Source organism: Musca domestica, unplaced genomic scaffold, assembly GCF_030504385.1.
Source record: "Musca domestica strain aabys unplaced genomic scaffold, Musca_domestica.polishedcontigs.V.1.1 33, whole genome shotgun sequence".
Classification (NCBI taxonomy): Eukaryota; Metazoa; Arthropoda; class Insecta; order Diptera; family Muscidae; genus Musca; species Musca domestica.
This window is the reverse complement of record NW_026712312.1, coordinates 9,107,828-9,128,960: the sequence shown is the minus strand read 5'-3', so window position 1 is coordinate 9,128,960 and position 21,133 is coordinate 9,107,828. Positions and strand designations below refer to the sequence as shown.

General features: G+C 34.7%; 7 protein-coding genes across 7 annotated transcripts in view; 2 read left to right on the top strand and 5 right to left on the bottom strand.

Annotated features, from left to right (window-relative positions):
* The first annotated feature begins 264 nt into the window (after positions 1-264).
* Positions 265-1,761, top strand: LOC101900556 (valacyclovir hydrolase). The gene is made up of 2 exons (XM_005184223.4): positions 265-1,121; positions 1,184-1,761. Exons 1-2 carry the CDS (start codon positions 370-372, stop codon positions 1,275-1,277), a joined length of 846 nt encoding a protein of 281 aa, XP_005184280.1. The 5' UTR covers positions 265-369; the 3' UTR covers positions 1,278-1,761.
* Positions 1,762-2,554: 793 nt separating this feature from the next.
* LOC101900733 (valacyclovir hydrolase) lies at positions 2,555-3,806 on the bottom strand. Its single transcript, XM_005184224.4, has 2 exons — positions 2,913-3,806; positions 2,555-2,851 (listed from the first exon to the last, which is right to left on the bottom strand). The coding sequence occupies exons 1-2, from the start codon at positions 3,647-3,649 to the stop codon at positions 2,749-2,751; spliced, it is 840 nt and encodes a 279-aa protein (XP_005184281.2). The 5' UTR covers positions 3,650-3,806; the 3' UTR covers positions 2,555-2,748.
* Positions 3,807-6,276: 2,470 nt separating this feature from the next.
* On the bottom strand, positions 6,277-7,033 carry LOC101896933 (protein D3). The gene is made up of 2 exons (XM_005184200.4): positions 6,586-7,033; positions 6,277-6,523 (listed from the first exon to the last, which is right to left on the bottom strand). The coding sequence occupies exons 1-2, from the start codon at positions 6,978-6,980 to the stop codon at positions 6,388-6,390; spliced, it is 531 nt and encodes a 176-aa protein (XP_005184257.2). The 5' UTR covers positions 6,981-7,033; the 3' UTR covers positions 6,277-6,387.
* Positions 7,034-9,212: 2,179 nt separating this feature from the next.
* Positions 9,213-10,267, bottom strand: LOC101897110 (protein D2). Its single transcript, XM_005184201.4, has 2 exons — positions 9,596-10,267; positions 9,213-9,530 (listed from the first exon to the last, which is right to left on the bottom strand). The coding sequence occupies exons 1-2, from the start codon at positions 9,988-9,990 to the stop codon at positions 9,380-9,382; spliced, it is 546 nt and encodes a 181-aa protein (XP_005184258.1). The 5' UTR covers positions 9,991-10,267; the 3' UTR covers positions 9,213-9,379.
* A 2,081-nt stretch (positions 10,268-12,348) lies between these two features.
* LOC101897295 (AP-2 complex subunit mu) lies at positions 12,349-16,694 on the bottom strand. The gene is made up of 4 exons (XM_005184202.4): positions 16,313-16,694; positions 15,906-16,184; positions 14,369-14,528; positions 12,349-14,060 (listed from the first exon to the last, which is right to left on the bottom strand). The coding sequence occupies exons 1-4, from the start codon at positions 16,487-16,489 to the stop codon at positions 13,363-13,365; spliced, it is 1,314 nt and encodes a 437-aa protein (XP_005184259.1). The 5' UTR covers positions 16,490-16,694; the 3' UTR covers positions 12,349-13,362.
* Positions 16,695-17,064: 370 nt separating this feature from the next.
* LOC101897467 (26S proteasome non-ATPase regulatory subunit 6) lies at positions 17,065-18,465 on the top strand. Its single transcript, XM_005184203.4, has one exon. The coding sequence runs from the start codon at positions 17,183-17,185 to the stop codon at positions 18,350-18,352; it is 1,170 nt and encodes a 389-aa protein (XP_005184260.1). The 5' UTR covers positions 17,065-17,182; the 3' UTR covers positions 18,353-18,465.
* A 137-nt stretch (positions 18,466-18,602) lies between these two features.
* Positions 18,603-21,133, bottom strand: part of LOC101897636 (broad-complex core protein isoforms 1/2/3/4/5) — a 29,780-nt gene continuing 27,249 nt past the window's right edge. The window contains exon 3 of the mRNA XM_005184205.4: positions 18,603-19,821. Coding sequence (XP_005184262.2) covers positions 19,010-19,821 — 812 coding nt within the window. The 3' untranslated portion in view covers positions 18,603-19,009. The remainder of the gene's footprint in view (positions 19,822-21,133) is intronic.

The window sequence follows — 21,133 nt, the reverse complement described above, 5'->3', positions numbered from 1 at the left end:
TACAAATTTTCTGTTCCAGAACCTGCAAGAGTCTACTTGCACTATTTTTCGATATCATAACGGGAAAATCGTATATCGTAGTAAAAAGTTTCACATTCTTACAGTTTGGTTTGATATCCGAATTCATGGATGTGAAATCATAAACGACTTTAAAATATCTCAACTTTATGCAACACCTCGTAGCATGGTAATATACGTGACATACATAAAAAGTTCTCAAAAAATGCTTATCAGTATAGGGCATTAGCAAATCGAATAAAACAATTTTTTCTGAATAGCTGTTAACGTCTGATCATTAAAAACGATCAAATAATAGTTTTTGACATTTTGATCTTTGATACTAGTTTAGTTGTTCTCCCCAAAACAAAAATGTTACAGTTGCGATTAAAAGCATTCAGTTCCCTTGTAACCCTGCCAAGAATTGTAACGAAACGGTTTAGCCATGTCGAACAGAAAGTCAATGTAAATGGAATAAATATTAATATTGTTCAATGTGGCAATGGTGATAAAAGTCTTTTACTAATGCCTGGAGCGTTAGGCTCAGCGTGGACCGATTTTAAACCACAAATAGAAAAATTGCCAAAACTATTACCAAATTACAAAATAATAGCTTGGGATCCGCCTGGTTATGGTATGTCCATACCACCTAAAAGAAAATGGGGTTTAGATGTATTCCACAATGATGCACGTTGCGCGGTGGACTTGATGACACAGCTGGGTAGGCCTAAGTTTTCCATTATTGGCTGGAGTGGTGGAGGTATTACAGGACTTATAGCTGCTGGTACCTACATAAACAATGTCGAGAAATTAATTGTCTGTGCCGCTGGAGCGTATTTGATACCGACAGAAGTAAAAGCCTTCCATGGATTACGAGATGTTAGCCAGTGGTCACCTAGCATGCGCGAGCCAATGGAAAAGTTGTATGGACCTGAACGATTCGTTGAACTTTGGAATGAATGGGTTGACATGCTATACACGTTCCAGCAAGAAAACGATGGTGATTTTTGCAGAAAAGAAGTTAGTAGGATAACGGCACCTACCCTTATTTTGCGTGGCAACAAAGACTCAATGATAGCCCCCGAACCCATGGCCTATTTAAGAGATCACATTAAAAGTGCAAGGTACCCAAATACAAATAATTTTGATTTAAAACTCAAAATCTTAATGAATTTCATTTTTTTAGGTACTACGAATTTCCCGACGGAAAGCATAATTTCCATTTACGTTATGTGGATGAATTTAATAGATTAGTTGCCGATTTCCTTTTGGCTAATTGATTATGGCTGTTCTCTAGTCTGGTTGCTTATTTTTAATAATTGAGAAATAAAGTTTTAAATAAATTATTGAATGTACGCTATGTACGAGAATATCAAGAATACTGCCTCATTATATCGAGCTTGATGACAAAAATGCAGTTGAATAATTTGTGCTATAAACGTTTTGCGTTTTCCCTCACAATCGTAGCACATATTTTGTCCTTTTGGTACTCCCGGAAATATTTATCTAATATGTTATTGTTAAGCTTAAGTCATTATTTTCTATGTTGAAATGTCCCATGCTTTAAATATAGAGCTCCGAAAATTTCCACAGACATTTATGTCAATCCAAAGATGTTTAGTACCGAGAACGAACAATATTTATTTACGACTCGGAATAGCCCTCGTATTGGTTTGGATATTTGAAATGACAATGGGTAGAAGATTCAATCTAAAAAATGTATGACGTATATATTATAAAATAAAAAAGTATTTTCAAAATCAATGATTAGAAGAAACGTACATTGTGGAACGCTATTTGGGGATAATAACCATTTTTGCCATGGAATTGAAAGATTGAACCCTTTGGATCATATATTTGAGAGAAAATCCAGGCATTTCACTTATCTTTCGCGCTATTTAACTCATTTTAAAAATAAGGTAAAATATCTGGCTTTCCTTTTCACTGCAAATTTCAGATCATTAAGCTCGTCTCGAAAGAGAAAAACAAACACATAAATCATAAAACATATGATCTTCGCCTTAACAAGGCAAAACTCAAAAAAAAAATTCAGCCGAGCCTGGCTGTGGGATTTGAACCGCGGACCTTGGTGTGCAGCCAACTAGAAGTTGCAGTCTCTACGTTCAGAGCCATTAACCCGTCTTCCTAAAGCAGCACTAAAACAAGTGTATGCATTGGAAGCAATGTAGTTGTTGTGGACAAAAAATCCATCACTACATCGCATATGCTAATTTGCAATAAGTTCGAAATATATACTACTTTCCACAGAACGGCCGTTGTAAGCCATCATCCCACACCAAATATGCCTGATGAGCCGCTTAACCAACGGCGAAACGCGTCGCATAGTGGTGAGTGTGTGATAGTGTCTATCTGGCTTTCCTTTTCACTGCAAATTTCAGATCATTAAGCTCGTCTCGAAAGAGAAAAACAAACACATAAATCATAAAACATATGATCTTCGCCTTAACAAGGCAAAACTCAAAAAAAAAAAAAAAATTACGAAGCTGTCCTACCTCCTTATTGTATCATGATAGTAAAGTGAAGGAATAAGATAGAATTATGTAGATTATTATAGAATGTCAGTGTGGCTTGGCTTTTGCTGAATATATGACTTGACACAAAACGTTCTTATGCCATACATCACTTTGGCCATGTTGCCCTCATTTTTTATTACTGGTCTTAGTAAAAATTTGGAACTTGAATATATCCTAAATGCTACTTATAAACTACTAATATGGAATATTAATGCGATTACGTAAGGGGTTTGTCCAACAAGAAGTCTGCTATTAACTTATTGAACTTATTATGAAACTCGAGATGAATGTTATGTTTGCCATTGGGGAACTCGTAATACCTGTAAAGAATAAAGGTGGCTCAAAAATCCATAAAATAAAAAACTAATTTAGTTGTCCTACCTGGTATCCTTTAAATGTTCTCTCAAATATTCGACATGCTCAAAGGGCTTAATGTGATCTTTTCTGCCATGTAGGATTAATGTTGGTGCTTTGATCGCATCCAATTCATTTGTGCACACATCGCCATTGGGTAATTTGAGTAGGGTATCGACTAAATCATTCCAAAGTTTGGAGAATGTTCCAACGCCATATATTTGTTCCATAGGCTGAAGCATTTTTGCTGACCATTTGCTAACATCTCGCATGCTGTCGTACATCTTCAACTCACTGGGAGCCATGTAAGCACCACAACCCCAAACCACAAGTTTCTCCACCATATGAGGGTAACGGTTCGCTGCAATAAGACCTGTTGTACCTCCTGCACTCCATCCGACAATCGAGAAGGTTGGTTTGTTTAACGCCTTCATTAAATCCACAGCATATTCGGCATCAATTTGCAGAGAATCGGTTCTCCATTCTCTTGTAGGCGGTACCGACTTGCCATTTCCTGGTGGATCCCAAGCTATAATTGTGTGGCCTGGTAGTAGCTTAGGTAACTCTTTGATTTGTGGAACAAAATCTGTCCAAATTGACCCCATTATGCCTGGCATTAGCAAAATGCTTTTGTCGCCCTGTCCACATTCGACAATATTAATTTCGACATCCTTTACTTGAACTTTACGTTCGACATGTAAAAGGCGTTTGCAGGACGACCCTAGTGTGCGTAAATTTACGTGGATTTTATATAATGTTTGCATTCTTGTTCGACTCGGAAAAAAAAATGATGTGTCTATGAAACACCTGAGCCTATGGCTATTTAATCAAGATTTGAACGAAATTTTAGCAAATCGTTCAATATATCAGACTATCGTCTGTTGATGAATGCCGCTGATTAAATGAAATTTTTAAATTTTTTTTCGGTACAATAAAATAATAAATCTCTGCAAAAAATGTAGACTTGTAATAAACTGTTTTTTTTTTTTTTTTTTTTTTTTTTTTTTTTTTTTTTTTTTTTTGTGTAAGCACAACCTTTAAACCAACAACAATAATAATAATAAATCCTGTATATATATTTCATTTAAAAATGTATTTGAATGTCTAATAAATATTCAAATAAATTGAGAATCAAACTGAACATCTGATAATCTACAAATGTATGTTTGTACCAACGTTTATATCACAAAGCGCATCTGAAAAATTAAACTATTAATCATTAATGGTTAACACTAGAGAATAAAATAGACGAAGGGGTGAAATTGTTCAAAAATAAAATTTAAATGCATTGAATTTCTTTAAATTAAATAGGTGTGGGGATTTCCTGGCCAATCACCACAATTTGTAAAGCCAAATCGTCTGAAAAATCGTGCATGCATCTTAAGTGTTTATATTAAAATGTGAGATGTGTACCAAAACATGAAGAAATTTCCTTTGCAAGTATCCTTCCCGTTGAGAGCTAAAAATTTCAGCTCTTCTCAGCCTTGTATATTTTGAAAATAGGGTCAATAACCTTAACCTTTCTTTACTTTCTACATACCGAAACATGCTACAAACAATTATTTTCAGCAGAATTGGTTATACGTCCTGAAAATACATAAAAAGTGGTAGTCTGCAGAAATATTGACAAATTAAAAGTTCAAGAACTCCTCGAAATCTAGGCAAGATAAAGACAGTTGGACTTTAAACAAATACCTTATGAAACACATTCATTTCGAAAATATACGAGAACACGTTTTTTTAAATTATTGAATTTTGAATTAAATGCTATTAGTCCTTGCTTTGAACTATTGACTTTTTTTGGTGTTGCTCCCCTTTACTTTAAATCGAACCAAGGCTTAATGATTGAAAGTATATTTTTAAACCGTCTACCATGCATAGTATGGCGGGTATATTAAGTTCGTCTTTCCGTTTGTAACTCATCGAAATAATAGTCTTCGACATAACAAAGTATATATCAGGATAGAATTTTAAGACGATTAGCACTGTCCGTCCGGCTGTTGTAATCTCGCTAGAATCAAAACGAATTAAGATAAGAAGCTAACATTTTGCGCAGATCAGTCTTTTGTATGCAGACAGGTCAAGTTTTCTTCTTGACCGCCTGGAAAAGTATTGTCTATATAGGTACCTCCGATATTCCGTATTTTTTTTAGATACAACATTCACCGAAATTATTTTAAATTGGAAATTCTTAATAGGTACTAAAGATGTGACATGACATTTTTTATGCATGTATATGTAGCCCCCATATATCGATACCTCCCTATATTTCGTATTTTGATGATTTTAGCGACATTATTCATCGGAATTGTGTCAAATTTTGTATTTGAGTAATGACCTATGATAAAAGTTGCCTATGCAAGTCCACGTCTTCGTATAGACCCCAATATAACGGCCACTTCCTTATTCGGCATTTTTAAAATTTTAACAGAACTTTTAACGGATTCTACTTTTTTTTTTGAAAATTGCCAAATTTGTTCCAAATGATGGAGCGTAATGAAAATTCGACCTGACCGAACTTACTGCTTTTTTATTTGTTATTTTTAGTAGGGACGTTTGTATTTTATAAACTTGTAGCATGGTTACTTCCAGGGACGTACTCCTGGACCACCTCCTTTTTTATGATTTTTTTTTCTACTTTACTTGCCAAGTAGCTTTTTTCTAGTTGTTATTACTGTTGATTTTTTAAGAAATGCCGCTTTTTATAGAATTATGGAAACACAAATTTGGCCACATCATAAAATTGTCGCTAACAAATCAATGCTATTGCTGATTACATTTACATCCCCTGTTGTTAATTGTTTTATCTTATCTGGCTTTATCATGAAAATATCATTTTGAATATATCGGTTAGGGACGTCGTAAGAAAATTATGCCTATCGTCAAATAATAGAAACACGCTCTACACCCAAACCATTACATTAATTTTAGGCTACATGCAACCTCTGGACATTATGCCATATTTGATTTATTTCGAATATTTAAAAGAAAATTAGGCTCTCATACATATCTCGTATCGTTTTTTTATTTTTCTTTAAAATCGCTTTTATGCGTATTGGAATCTTCTAATCTATTCATGCTGCTGAAAATTAAGGGAAATATTAAGGATTTCGAAACAAAACATAAACAATATGCCAGACAATAGCATATGTCAACTTCAAACAAAGCCTGAACAAATGAAAGTTAAATATTAAAATGTTTGACAATGTCATGATATTGAATGATTGGAATAAAAAAATTCAAAAAAAATAAATTATTTGATTCTCATGTATCCAAACTGAGAGAAATTTAAAAATTTAACAAATGTTGTCTTTAATAACCACAGTGTATGGGCCATTCAACCATTGTTTAATAGCTATCACAACCAACCCATTTATGCAGTAAAAAAACCTTCTTTCATGTTTGACAAATAACCACGAATCGCGATATATATTTGTATTGTTCTTGATTGGCATAACTAGTGATTATACTTAATAAATACAATGGTCTGTAGTGACATTATTTACTTTAGTTGTGCTTGCAATGTTGGTACATAGTCATCATATTGGGCCTGATAATAATTGCCGGCAATGGGATTTCCCAACTTATATTTGGCAATGTAGTCTCGGGTCTTAACACTCACACGACCTTCGCGGCTTCTAAAACGAAAAAGAAAACACAACTCAGGGATTTTCCTCGAAAAAAGGAACCAGCTACTCACGTCTTTGCTATAAATTTGTCAGTGGAAATCTTGCCCTCCTGTTTGAATACCAAGAAAACGTAACGATGCAAGCCAGTACCCTCTGGTGGGCCCGAGCCAATGTATTCGGCTATGACTTGACCATCAGCAACTTTGTTGCCGGGAATATTGATAACCAACCAATGCAAAATTTCACGGTATGTAGGTTCCTGGCGAGATGGTGCATCTGGATCGACCATCAACAATGTGTAGAGAGCACCGTCTTCTGCTTCCCAACTGACTTCCGGTTGATCCTTTACTTGTGTTGGCGTTAACTCCTTGCCCAATTCAACTTTGACATCACCGGGATAGGTAACCTTGGCAACGGCACCAGGCTTCGAATCAATAATGTCGGGAATAATGCCACCGGAATCCATTGTAAAGAAATAACTTTCCGTATTCTACTGTCTACACAAAACTATGGAGCTCTTGACCAATGTAAGCCTTTTTATCAAGTTTTCTACAAAACGCACTCAATTTTTTGCATTATCATGCGAACTATATAGATCACCTTACCTTCAATGATAGATAACAAACTTCCAGTAAAGTCGAGTGAGTGTAAAATAAAAAAAAAACACCAAACATTTACTCCTACTTTAACTACTGTTGGGCTTGTAGCTTTTTTATCGTTAATGACAAAAAACAAATGTTGTTGGTGGTCTCTGTGATCAATTATGAAATCACAGATGGTATTCAATTTACTCTTATCAGAAATTAAGTTTGCAAGCACCCCTCGTCGATGTGCTGACTCCCCACACACAAGTCATTATCATTTCAATATAAATTCTGGTAACCCATAACTAAATGAGTCAAAACAAGTGAACTTTGTTACCACCATTCCAAGAAGAAAGTGAAAGCGTTCCAAAAATAATTACCAGTCATTGCTAACACCTCAATTAAATTAACATCGCACCCATTAGTCCATTTAGTTTTTATCAGGAATTGTACTTTAGTTAATTGCTTGCAATGTAAGCATTCCAATATATTTCCCAGCTGATTGCTAAACAAAAATGAGACATCGTTTATTCTTCTTGCTTAACCCTTTTGTTTTGTAGGATTTGTACCACATTTTCTAACGGATTGCTTATAATTCGGTTTGGCCCAGCAGCCAAACTTAACTTTTTTAAAACCAACAACTATAACAGTATCAGTCGGTTTTGCCGACAGATGTATACTCCCAGACTTGAGTTAAGATTATTTAAAATTTCGATAAATCACATATTCATATCACATTTCTGATTAAGAGAAATATTTAGGTACAACAAGTTGTAAAGAATCGCCGACTTGTTTCGGAAGCTATGACATATATGACATATAAATATTGGAAATTGTTACCCTTTGTGGTTGAAATACCAGAAGGGGTTCGCAGATATATATCATGTTTACAACAGATCCTGCGTTAGCAAAAATATTTGAATGTGTGAAGTTTGAAGAGAGTTAGATGGTTATGTTATGTTGGATGCGGATGTTAATTTTGCGTTTTATGAGCTTCATGACCCTTTTTGACCATTTGTGGGGGAGGGAGGTACGAGAAGGAGTGTACCGATATATCTTCACACCAGACCTTGGTTTAATGAAAATATTGTGACATGTGTAATTTGAAGAGAATCCGATGCTTATTTCGGGTTTTATGATCATTTTTGTTATTTAAAACTTTGACCTTTGTGGCGGAGGTACCAGAAGAAATAGTCCGATCTCTACCATCTTTATGACAGATCTTTTGTTGATGGAAATATCGAGATGTGTCAAGTCTGAATGGAATCGGTTGGATATTTCGTGTTTTATGAGCTTTATGAATATTCAAAATTTTGGCCCTTTGTGGGGAGGACCCAGAAGAAGTGAACCGATATATTTCATCTTCACACCAGACCTTGTGATAATAAAAATATTTGATTTGAAGACAATCGGACACTTACATAACATTTTATAAGAGTTACAATTTTTCGAAATTTTGACCTTTTGTGGGGCAGGTACTGGATGGAGTGGACCGATATTGTCCATTTTCGCACTTGGACTAACACTGATGCAAATATTAGGATTTGCAAAGTTGGTGCAAAATCGGATTATCCTTTCTCTTTGTGTGCAGTAAATCATTTTCTTTGAAAATGTTGACAATTTATGGGGGAGGTACAGGAAGGAGTGAACCGATATTGCCCATCTCTGAACTCGATCTAAGTTTGACAATAATATTACGATGTACCAAGTTTGGATACTCCCTTCGAGAGTTATCGTGCACACCAGCCAGACAGACGGACGGACGTACGTCGCCTCTAAATGTCCTGAAATGGATTTGGTCCAAAGAGACCTATGGTCTAAAACGTTATTTCGATGAGGCACGTTTTGATATATATCCTCTCTAGCCATATGGTTGAGGGTATAACAAAAAAAAAACAATTATACAATATTTTAGGTCTCACTAAACTTTTTCATTTTGATTCGCTCGTTGCGAAGCTGAGGTACTCTAAAGCAGGTGAGTATGTGGATCTTCATTATTTTTCGTGCTATTAAATGTTGACAAAATACCCAAAAGTTAACCACAAGTTATTTAAATGAATAATCGTTGATTAAAACAAAAAAAAAACTGATAAAAAATAATATTACACCAGTAATATAAAAATGATTAATATTTTATTATAGTAACAGTATCAACAACTCTGAAATAACCAAATTCTGCAAGTTTAGAAAAGTACAATTACACCGGCTGTTCAAATAGTTTTCACGTTAACATCTTAAAAACACTGATACAATTATTGTAAAATGGATGTTATTTTACAATTCATACGTGGTCATTCGATTTGAATTGAGACATTAAGGATGGAACAAAATCATCGTATTTGGCCTCATAATAGTTACCAGCAATCGGATCCCCCAACTTATACTTGGCAATGTAATCTCGGGTTTTTACATTCAGGCGACCTTCTAGGCTTCTGCAATAAAAAATAATTCGTGAAACATATACATTTCGAATCATGAGTAAACTTCATGGACCTACGTTCTTGTTATGAATTTGTCGGTGGAAATGTTTTCTTCTTGCTTAAATACCAAGAAAACATAACGATGTAGACCGGTGCCCTCAGGTGGCCCAGATCCAATGTATTCCGCAACAACTTGTCCTTTTGAAACCTTATTACCGGGAATATTGATGACTAGCCAATGCAAGGCTTCGCGATACGAAGGCTCCTGACGAGATGGTGCATCCGGGTCAACCATCAGCAATGTGTACAAACTATTATCATCTGCTTCCCAGGTGACTTCCGGTGTGTCCTTTACTTGAGTTGGGGTCAGTTCTTTTCCCAATTCAACTTTAACATCGCCCGGATAGACAACCTTGGCAACAGTACCAGGTTTAGTATCAATAATATCGGGTATAATTCCACCGGCATCCATTTTGAAATATAAATCTATTGTTTTTTTTTTTTGGACAAATGGCTCCTAGAGTGTTGTGCCTTTTATATCGAAATGAGTCGATCGGTCGCCGGTAAAAGTTGTCATCGGTAGTTGTTGGAAATCAGTTAAATCAACCTAACTCAAAACAGATAACAGACTTCCAGTACAGAAAAAATGAGTGATTTGTTTACTTGTAGTTATTTGAATAAAAAAAACTTAACTGGACACTCATTCTAATTGACCGGCCGCTGATATCAATTATAAAATCTGTTTTTATTCAACGTGTCTTATCAAGAAGCAACTAATTCTACTGACTTGTATTTTAATCAGTAGCTACCTTGCCATAACAAACTTGGAATCATTGAATTGCAGTAAATTAGAGCCTCCAATAAAAAATGAAAATTTTGGAACCAAGCTTAATGCTAAATTTGGAAAAAGAAATACGTGGGTAAATGGGAATTACAAACTTCACAGGAGTTAGATCCCATTATGACCTACATGTACCAATTTTTAGACAAATCCGTGGAAAAATGTGTGTAAAAATCATCCAAAGACCGAAAATCGGTGGGTAACGTTATATGGGGGCTATACGAAAACGTAGACATATAGAAAAATATTCCGCCACCGGAGCTAGAGCCCATTATTACCAACAACTACCAATTTTTAGACAAATCCGTGGGAAAATTGTGCCAAAAATCATTAAAATACCGAATATCAGTGGGTACCGTCATTTTCAATGTCAACCATCCTAAATACAATGCAAATTGTTGTGCTTAATTTTGAAGCTGTACGTCAAATAATGTGGGATGTATTGTGATTCCAACAGACAGACAGACATCGTTGAATTGACTTAGAATTTTATGCTGATTATTAATATATATATATATATACCTTAATACTTAGAATGACATAGTTAATATACTCTCCTTTTCAAGGTGGAGGTTATAAAAAGAAAAAAGTAGGAATATTTTTAAAAATTTCAAGCTATTTTATATTATTCGTGGGTACAGGGTGAGATAAAAAGTCAAGCGCCATAATTTTTACATTTTTTTAATTTTATTGAATGAAAGCAAAAAATGTCGGAAATAGCATCAAATTTTAGAATAAGTTTAGATTTGTTCGAATTGGTCACTTTTGACACGAATTATGGCCATCAAACGGCCTATGAAACCGTCACACGCTGCCCGAATGTTGCTCTGCGGTATTTTGACTCATTCCCGGCTACACAATAGTCCAACGGATTGGTACCCTCATTTTGTAACCAATTTTGTTTGGCGCGTGCTGAGTGCCATGGTGCTGAGTTCCCTTCGCGATAATATTCGGCTGTTTTGGTGGCCAACCGAAGGTGCTCATTTCCAGTTGACCTCTTTGGCAAGTAAACACGATCATTTTGTTTGTTTACAAACTGCTGGACAACGAATGATTTCTCATCCGACAAAAACAAATTCGGCAGTTCACCACTTTCTTTAGCTTTTTTGAGTTTTTTTTTTTTTTTTTTTGCACTTGCACTTTTGGAATTTCAATAGTTTTATCCCGAGCCTTTTTTTAATATTTGCCGAATGGAATATTGTGATATGGTCAGCTTACGAACCATTTTTCGGCCACTGCGACGCGGGTTTTCATCTAGTCGCTTCTGCTGATGTTGCAATTTTCTTCCGTCCACTTCCTTGACGCCGGGCTACGCATGCTACTATCACTGTAACGAGCGATGTTACGAGACACAAACGATTTAAATGCTGTGGTGATCTAACGATGGTCACTTGTTGTTTTCCAGCCAAATATAAAGAAATCACACTATCACGTTTAAATTCCATCACGAATAACATTTTTTCTGGAAAATTCTTATCAAAATGCTTTTGTACACCTGTAAAAATATAATGAGCTGTCCTGGAATAATTTTAACAGCTGTCGGACGAGTGGCTTCGAAATGACAGCAGTCTAAGTTGATTGCCGTTTTTTTTCATCTCACCCTGTATAATATGTCCATACAATCAGATCTTTAATCTTTATAAAAATAACAAATATATCATAATACATCACTGATAGCCCTGGTTTGGTGTTCATATCAAGCTAAAATAACCACGGCTGACCTGGAACAGAACTTAAGTCTTAGAAAATATGAGCCAAAACGCGTGGAACCTTCATTATCTCCATCTAGCCAACCATACCAATGGACGGTTATAGCTAGATCCAACTTCACCGATGCTGTAGTAACGCATTTCGTATAAAAGTTCTCGATCAGTAATTCAATACTAAATAATATTTGCGAGTAGATTTTAAACTTACAAATAGTTCTTTTTAACTAACCTTGGCAAATCATAGCGAAGAAGACAAGGGAATGGAATCAAATTCGATAACTACTGTGTTTACTGTGATCTTTATTTATAATATTTATTTTGTCTTTGTATATTTTTATCTAATTAACGATTTACACGTTCTAGCTTCATATTTTGGTTGGGTGCATTATACAAATGCTCATGTCAATTGCAACTTATAACATTTCATTGTAGATTTAAATTGTTGGGCAATTTTTACAATCTCCACCCATCGTAAGCTGTTGCGGCGGCGTGTAGTAGTACAAATAATATCAAATTAAATCGATGCCACGTCATGGATTTGAGAATATTTTATTGGTTAATCTTGTTTATTTTTTTTAACATAATATTTTGGAATATATTTTTCGGGTTCATGCATTTTACATTTTCATGATAAGTTTATTTTTATAATGGTATTGTTCATTAACTTCAGTTGGAATTATGGCTATTTAATCGTATATGAACACTTGCATTATTATAACGTTGAGAGTATATTCCGAGAACCAATATAACTTATATTTGACTAAAACTAACAATAACTGTTTTCAATGGAGATTATTTGTCTTCAAAAGTGTTTGTAAACTTTTTCAAAAAGAAGGAGAAAAATACACAAAATATTAAAAAATAAAGTAAGTGTATATCATTGATAACGCTATACATTATATAAGGATTATATAAAATTAATACAATTACATAAAGCATTTAAATGAATACAGGGTATGTTGTTTTTAAATAAATTTCTTGTGTTTGTAGGAATACATGTGTATAGTAGATTAAAGAATATATTGTATATATTTTTATTGGAATTATTATAATAATATATTTGTAATCTTAACTTTTCAAATATTTATTCATGATTCAATTTTTCAAATTGATTAAATACCTGCACGATGCATCAACACGAAGGAATACAAATACAATAAGGGTTCATGTAAAGTGTTTTCCTTTTCTCATTTATTACCATCGATATTTTTTTGTTTGAAAAAAGAAAAATTGAGTGATCTTTGAGGCCATTCCTAATCAAGTTTTTTGTTTCTTTTGCAAAAACACTAGGCGTTTAACAGCGTGTTTCGTACAATCCACTGCGACCGATATAACGCACCCATTTCACAACATCGTGATCGGAATAGTTTAGTTTTGGTTCGAATACTTTCAAATAGCGCACTTTAAAACCAGATGGTGCAAAAGGTACTTCGAAGTTCATGGAAATGGGTGGACGTGTCCACTTCTTTTTCGTGTCTGTTTCGAGGAGTTCTATTTCGGCTGACAATTGGGTTTCCTTCATGCCTGCCATGCGTTTTATCTTCCACACAATGGCATTTTCGGAGGCCTTGTATTTGGCTTTACCCTTTAAGCAAATCAATTGGACACCCGAGGTGTTAAGGGGCGTGGGTATTTTAACTTCGATCTTTTGACCCAACAAGGATGGCTTGAAATTTGATTTCAATACCACCTTCACTTCCATTTTGGTGCGTCCAACTTCACGCACAAGAGGTATAACACGGAATGGCAGCGAAATATCTTTGGTTGTACGATAACGCATCAATTCGAATTCACCGTCCGGCGGTATAAAACTTATCGAATGTTCTGTTTCAAATTTACTGAGCTTAACGCACTGGTGGAACTGACAATCGTCAATAACCACCACCGGTTTGCCTGAGCGAGAAGTATCGGCCTCAGAATTACCAGATAATCCACGACCTCTAGATTCCATAACAATTTTGTCATTAATACCGAATTTGCATTCAGGCATACCTAAAAATGGAATTTAAAGATCGAAAATTATTGCTGCTGCCGTTCTACTGCTTCAATGGGATCTATGCTGCCGAATCGCTTTGAGGAATACATTGCTGTTAAATTAAATCGGTATTCGTGAAAGCGTTTCGACACCAAGCCATCGTTTGTGTATGTTTTTGTTAGCTGTAATTTTGAAATTGTCTTGGTTTGATTATTTTAAAGAATCAATTGGGTTATTAGTTTTGGCTATTGTATTTTTAGTTGGCGTGCAGAGCAATTAAAACAATTTACTGCGAACTCCTTGCTGCTTCCAAAATTATACTTACCAGACAAATATGATTTCATAACAACTCGGCCAGCAACATGGGCTGAAAGCACCTGCCCCTGGGGGCTCATTAGCAAATTAACATATTCCAAAACATCCAAAAACAATTCATTGCGTCGGTATTTGATACCTTCTCGTCTCCAACCAATTTGACCGGTAACCTTAAAAGTTGAATAGTATTTGGAAAAATGTTAAATATGCGACAATAGGTATTTTAAATCTATATGATAGACATTAGATTGCATTAAACAAATAGTTGGATCAGAAGATGATATAATATAGACATTAATTTTAACAAATAGCCTTAATTCAATGACTTTTTACTGACAATGTATGTATGTATACCTTGAACCTAGTCAAGGGCTTTAAAAAGATCAAAAGTATTCAAACATATAAACAGTCCTTAAGCCATGATACTGACACGAAAACGCCAACGGACTTTTCACAAACTTTAACTGAGGAACATTTACATATCTATTCGCTAATATTTGACGTTTTTAAACCATTATAAAATCTTTTGGTGAGATTTTGTTAATGTGTATTAGTTCGTGACTTGATTGCTTTTGATGATTAGTTATGGAAGGATTACAATGTTTTATTTTTCTATAAAAGGCAAAATGGCTAATATTTGTAGGACAAAAAGGGCAAGTTTTTATAGTTTTATTTCGACAAATCAAAATGCAGGAGTCAAAAAATTTTAAATGACTGAAGATAGATCGCGTTGAACTAATTGGAATACAAACATGTGCCTATCAAATTGTGTTCTTAAGTGCTTAATTTCAGGATATATAGTCTCGGTTTAAAAAAAAATCTTATTTTAAGCATCACTTTTCGCTAGTCTTTGAAACAATAACTAATAAAAATAGCGGTTCGACAAAAACACTGAAAATGCTGCTCCAACAACAGGACATCATAAGAGAACAAATATACCAAATGTTTAAAATCAAACAAAGGTAAAATTATTTCATGAAAGCTCCATTCAAACAATAATATATAGCTCTATATTTTCTGTGATTTATCTAGTCAAATTTAAAATAATTGAAAACAGATTTGTGATTTTTTAATGGATTTATGAATGCATATACCTAATTGACAATAATATGTTGACATAAAAATATTGTTGCACCAAGTTATGTTCTTAATTCTAGCAAGGATGAAACTTTTAATTCTTGAATAGTTTAATAAAATTACCATAGTTTTTATTAAATAAATCTAAGAATACATCATTTATTGAATTATTTCGGCAAAGTTTGAATGAATTCAATGTTTAAAGTATGAGTCATGTGTTGTACAGAGCTCAGAAATTATACGAGCATCAATATTATTTAAAAATGTTCACAATTCAACTTTAGCGTTTCTCTTTGAAGTCGACTAAAATCTACTCGTGCACATTTTTATAAATTCTTCAAACATCTACCCAATGTCAAAAATCGTATTGCAACCAGTGGAATCACCGCCCGCATTATCAGCAACAATAATTTACCAAGAATAACTTACACATATTTATGTTATCAAGAATACAAGGCAATAACACTTACTTGAGATGTTATTTGCATTTGCTCCTCTTTCGTTGCCGACTTAATGCCCTGCTGGGTAATGAACGTTTTCAATGTACCCGAATCGGTATTTTGGGGATAGCCAAAATCGAGTATTTCATCCAGCAACTCGTAAATTAGGACAAAGTTGTTTTTAATGTTTTCTTCGGATATTTTGCCAAAGTACGACTGCATGACCTCAATGATCTTCAGCAAGAACTCAAAGACCATGGCGGCGTTGACATTTTGTTTGGTCACAGCAGCCAACCAAATATTAGCACGCTGCATACAATCAAATTACAAGAGAAAAAAAAAACGATTAGAAATTCCTTTAATCACTACAAACGCCTCCAGTCAATTGAACTAGGACGTGGAGTGCTGACCTATTATAATTAGGCCAGCTCACTAACCTTTATGTGGAAAAAACTGGTGCGAGCTATATTGGTGACCGGAGAACGGACTTGCTGGCGAGCATGGATTACATTGACGCGAAAGGCATCCACAGCATTACGTCCAATGTCATCGCGATAGACACGGCTGATGAGCACTTCACCTTTGTGGTTGTATACAAACAAACCACCGATCATTTTGAGAAATTGTTCGGATCTAGAATAGAAGAAATGTTCCGATTCTCCTCCTCCGATGAATTATGCAAACCGAGGCTTTTACAGCACAGCAAATTATTCTTAATTTGATTTCACTGATTTCGTCAAAGAAATTCTCTATTTCTTTTTCACTCCCCTTTTTTCATGTAGGTGCACGTAAGTCGACTTTCAACTTTAAATCGCTGGTTCGATTTTCTGTGCTGACTGTATGGCTAGAGGTGAGACTACAACAGTGCTATCGATTAATGGTTAAGTGCCGATTTTCCTTCTCAATAAATATTGAGAATGGTTGTACGTAAAATTGATAGAAATGAGAGGAACAAAAACATACATATATATTAGTTAGTTACTCGTAGCAGTTATACTTTATAGCGAGAAAGCGAAACAAATATACTAACGTTATATTAACAAGCTGCTATAATTATAAAAAAATGATTTTTTTATTTTCACAATTTCTAACAACGGTTGTACGACAATTCTTTGTTCTTGTTGGGTTATAACGACATGTGATCCGCATTAGCAACCATTTGCCTTTGCATTGTTGTTGCTTTGTGTTTGTGCTCTTCTTCTTCTTGGCTGATGATTTGCGATTTCAACCGATTCGTTATACTACACAAGTGCTGAGTAAAAGACATTCTTGGAAGGATTTCCTAAAAAATATAAACAAATTTCAACATGCCAGCAGAAAACTTGGAAGAGCAGGGTTTGGAAAAGAATCCAAATTTGGAATTGGCACAATATAAATTCCTGCTAACCTTGTCGGAACATAAACAAGATGCGGCTCTCAAAAACAAATTACTGGAAGCCGTAAAAGCCGATAACATGGCACCATACTACGAACACCTTTGTACTGAACTGGGTTGGACGGTCGACAAGGGTTTGTTGGACAAAATGAAGGAGCAGAATACGAAAGATTTGGAGAAGCTTGACGAGGCCATCGAAGACGCCGAGAAGAATCTCGGTGAAATGGAGGTTCGTGAAGCCAATTTGAAGAAGTCTGAATACCTGTGTCGCATTGGAGACAAAGCTGCAGCAGAGTATGCTTTCCGCAAAACCTATGAAAAGACCGTGTCGTTGGGCCATCGCTTGGACATTGTGTTCCATTTGATTCGCTTAGGTCTATTCTATTTGGATCACGACCTAATAACCAGAAATATTGAGAAGGCTAAATATTTAATCGAGGAAGGTGGCGACTGGGATAGGCGCAATCGTCTAAAGGTTTATCAAGGCATATATTCTGTCGCTGTAAGAGATTTCAAAGCTGCTGCCACATTCTTTTTGGATACCGTAAGCACCTTTACTTCCTACGAACTAATGGATTATCCCACTTTTGTACGTTACACTGTGTATGTGGCTATGATAGCTTTACCACGAAACGAATTGCGTGATAAAGTTATTAAGGGTGCTGAAATTCAAGAGGTCCTTCACGGTCTGCCTGATGTGAAGAACTACCTATTTTCATTGTACAACTGTCATTATGCCGATTTCTTCAAGCATTTGTCCGAAGTGGAAGTAGTACTCCGCAAAGATTACCTTGCACATCCCCATTATCGTTTCTATGTGCGTGAAATGCGCATTTTAGCCTACACGCAACTGCTGGAGTCGTATCGCTCCTTGACTCTTCAATACATGGCGGAAGCATTTGGAGTAAGTGTGGACTATATCGATCAAGAGCTTTCACGATTCATAGCTGCCGGACGGCTACATGCCAAAGTAGATCGTGTGGGAGGCATTGTTGAAACAAATCGCCCAGATAGCAAAAACTGGCAATATCAGGCCACCATAAAGCAGGGTGATCTCTTGTTGAATCGCATACAGAAACTAAGTCGAGTTATTAATATTTAAAGTTAAGAATTTTGTACTCACCAACCGACCATACTGTCATGGAAAAAAATAAGAAAACCTGTACACACACATAAATTACCCCAAAATAAAAAATTAAAAATTTATTTAATAAATTGTCTTTTAATTAACATTAAAAATCTATAGTCAATAAAAAAATTCTTAAATTTGCACTAAATAATAACATATAACGAAAACTAATAAACTAAACGATAAAAAAATCTATAATATTCTTCCTAGCTAGATATATTAACTTGTTTTGTATACTTATTTATAATTAATAAAATTCTTTGGAAGTTTCTTTGGACATAGAATTACATTAAACATATTTGTAACGAATGTGGAGTATTTGAATGTAGTAAAGAATACTTAAAGCTAAATCGAACAAGATCTATGGATAAATATTCTTTTAAGTGTTATTACAATTTAACATTTTATTTATTGGCCTATTTTAAAAATAAAAAATTGCTGCTTCAACGTTTGGATCTCCAATAACAATTAATTTGAAATGTTAAGGAGCCCCCTTCATTTTTTTTAATGATTTTCTATATCAAAACCTGGAAAACAGTTTAGTAAATAGAACAAATATATGTAATTATCTATTATCTATAATTCATCTTGCGATGCTACAAAACAATTCTGTATTCCTTTGCCGAATCTCTATTGGATTTCTGCTTCATTCTTACATGCCCATTCAGAATTCTCATGACTGTTGTTGTTGTTGCTGCCACTGTTTGGTGTCGTTGAATGATGCGTTTGAGTGCTATTATAAGCTTCTGATGACGGATCTTGCTTATAACTCCTGACCTCCCTTTCAAAACGTTCACGATCTGATGATCGTATACCACAATCGAGTGGTTGTTCGTCATGTAACGATGACCCTTCTTCCAAATTATGCATAGCTCTGTTTTCTTGATTGACTTGGGTTAACTGCTGATCTTGATGCTGCTGCTGTTGTTGCTGATGATGGTGGTTCATTTTCATATGGTCCTCATTGTCTAAAGATATCGATCTCTTGCCCAAATCTAAGAGTGTTCCTGCCATGACATTCGCAGCGTCCATGTGTGATTGGAGTGCTAGGGGTGAACCTGCACTAGCAGCCACCAAGTTACTAAGATTACTGGCAATGCTATTCACATTGTGTCGTCTAAGATTTTCCACCGCCAAACGATTTGTACTTAAATTAATGAGAGCATTCATCATGACCTTGTTGCGCTGATAGTCTTTACGTAGATGTTGGCGAATCTCTGTGTGACAGTGTTCATTGTTGGTTACAATTATTTCACCGGTGTCGGTTGTAGTGACACGTGCCTTGCAATTGAATTTCCGCGACAAATTGCATTGCCAGTACTTCTTGTCTTTGCGCACATATTGGATGCCGAATGTGTGGCCATCGTGGACGAGTAGAGGTTTGCCGCGTTGACTTAGCATAAATTCTAATTTGCCCTGGAACCAATGCTCACCGGGACCAACTAAATATAAAGTTGAAGTTGTTGTTTTATCAATATTGTGAATTTGAGCATTTGTTTAAGAATGTTTTGAATGTTTACCAGAGTAAGCTGAATGAAACGTATGAAGCATGATGTGCAATACCCTTTAAGATGATGATGATAATTTGTTCTTATGATAGAATGTTTCAGATTTTGTAGAACAATCATGCATTAAAAATGATCCCATATGAAAACACCACAATGTTAAAATTTAAGTAATTAATGCAATATCAATAATGTCCCAATGTATTTTTTTCAATTTGTTTATGTAATAAAATAATTATAATTTTGTGTATACTTACCCACCAATCTTATATATTCCATTAGAAATCTCTTTGTGACACAGAATATAGATTTATTAGATCTTTTGCATTTATGTTCAGAAAGATATGAATTTAAATTAAAATAAACAGGTATGCGATTAATAATCTATTCGGCTCGTTTTGACATAAATCGATGTACAAAACAATCAGTATCTTTGGAGCACTCTACCGTTTATCATCAAGAGCATCGCATACATGCATATTATTCTTCTCCTTACACTTCTCCAGGAAATCTTCGTTCTCTAGTTTTTTTTTTTTTTTTTGGAATTCAAAATAATACTGGAACATTTAGAGTTTATAACCATTTTAATATATCATAATATTCCGGAAAGTATCAGCCCTAATTGAATTCAAATTTGGATCTTGCAAAACAATTTTTTAAATTAACAATTTAGGCTAATATAAATGTCATATAGGCCCAACAGTCATATATATTTTGTTAGTAATACTAGGAAATCGGGTCAAAAGTATAGGCGCTTAGTGGTCAAAAACCGATCTTCAGACAAAACTTCGTGGTGATGATTGATAAAAAGGGAGACATTTTTTCGAAGTGTTAAAGCGTTTTGTGTGAGGGATATATAGCTAAGTGATATAAAATTCACCAGTTGGTTACTGGGAACAAAATCTTTCCTAGTCATAAATTATGAGGGTGGTGGACTAAAACTGTTAACGACAATGCATTAGCTTATTAGACAGATGTTACATGAGGATAGGAGGTTATTTTGAATAAGATATCCGTTGAATGTTGTTTTTTGTCTTTATCCTAAAAGATTTAATGTGAAACCCTTACACTAAACATGGCTTTAAATCAATTGTCGTTTAATCTCTCAATATTCAAATCGCATTAAGTAAAACATTAACCAATAACTGGCCAAGGTTTGTAATATAATAGATGAGAATATTTACAACGAAAAGTGTATTGTAAGTCCGTTCTGTTTAATAAATTTCTCAATTAATATTCATATACCTCA

What these genes read in the sequence shown, in the direction of transcription:
- LOC101900556 (XM_005184223.4), top strand. Translation starts at nt 370, where the DNA reads ATGTTACAGTTGCGATTAAAAGCATTCAGTTCCCTTGTAACCCTGCCA. An exon ending in GATCACATTAAAAGTGCAAG is followed by an intron (nt 1,122 to 1,183) that starts GTACCCAAATAC and finishes TCATTTTTTTAG; the next exon opens with GTACTACGAATTTCCCGACG.
- LOC101897110 (XM_005184201.4), bottom strand. Translation starts at nt 9,990, where the DNA reads ATGGATGCCGGTGGAATTATACCCGATATTATTGATACTAAACCTGGT. An exon ending in GACAAATTCATAACAAGAAC is followed by an intron (nt 9,531 to 9,595) that starts GTAGGTCCATGA and finishes TTTTTATTGCAG; the next exon opens with AAGCCTAGAAGGTCGCCTGA.
- LOC101896933 (XM_005184200.4), bottom strand. Translation starts at nt 6,980, where the DNA reads ATGGATTCCGGTGGCATTATTCCCGACATTATTGATTCGAAGCCTGGT. An exon ending in GACAAATTTATAGCAAAGAC is followed by an intron (nt 6,524 to 6,585) that starts GTGAGTAGCTGG and finishes TTTTCGTTTTAG; the next exon opens with AAGCCGCGAAGGTCGTGTGA.
- LOC101900733 (XM_005184224.4), bottom strand. Translation starts at nt 3,649, where the DNA reads ATGCAAACATTATATAAAATCCACGTAAATTTACGCACACTAGGGTCG. An exon ending in GAACATTTAAAGGATACCAG is followed by an intron (nt 2,852 to 2,912) that starts GTAGGACAACTA and finishes TATTCTTTACAG; the next exon opens with GTATTACGAGTTCCCCAATG.
- LOC101897467 (XM_005184203.4), top strand. Translation starts at nt 17,183, where the DNA reads ATGCCAGCAGAAAACTTGGAAGAGCAGGGTTTGGAAAAGAATCCAAAT.
- LOC101897295 (XM_005184202.4), bottom strand. Translation starts at nt 16,489, where the DNA reads ATGATCGGTGGTTTGTTTGTATACAACCACAAAGGTGAAGTGCTCATC. An exon ending in CCAGTTTTTTCCACATAAAG is followed by an intron (nt 16,185 to 16,312) that starts GTTAGTGAGCTG and finishes GATTGTATGCAG; the next exon opens with CGTGCTAATATTTGGTTGGC. An exon ending in TATGAAATCATATTTGTCTG is followed by an intron (nt 14,061 to 14,368) that starts GTAAGTATAATT and finishes TTCCATTTTTAG; the next exon opens with GTATGCCTGAATGCAAATTC.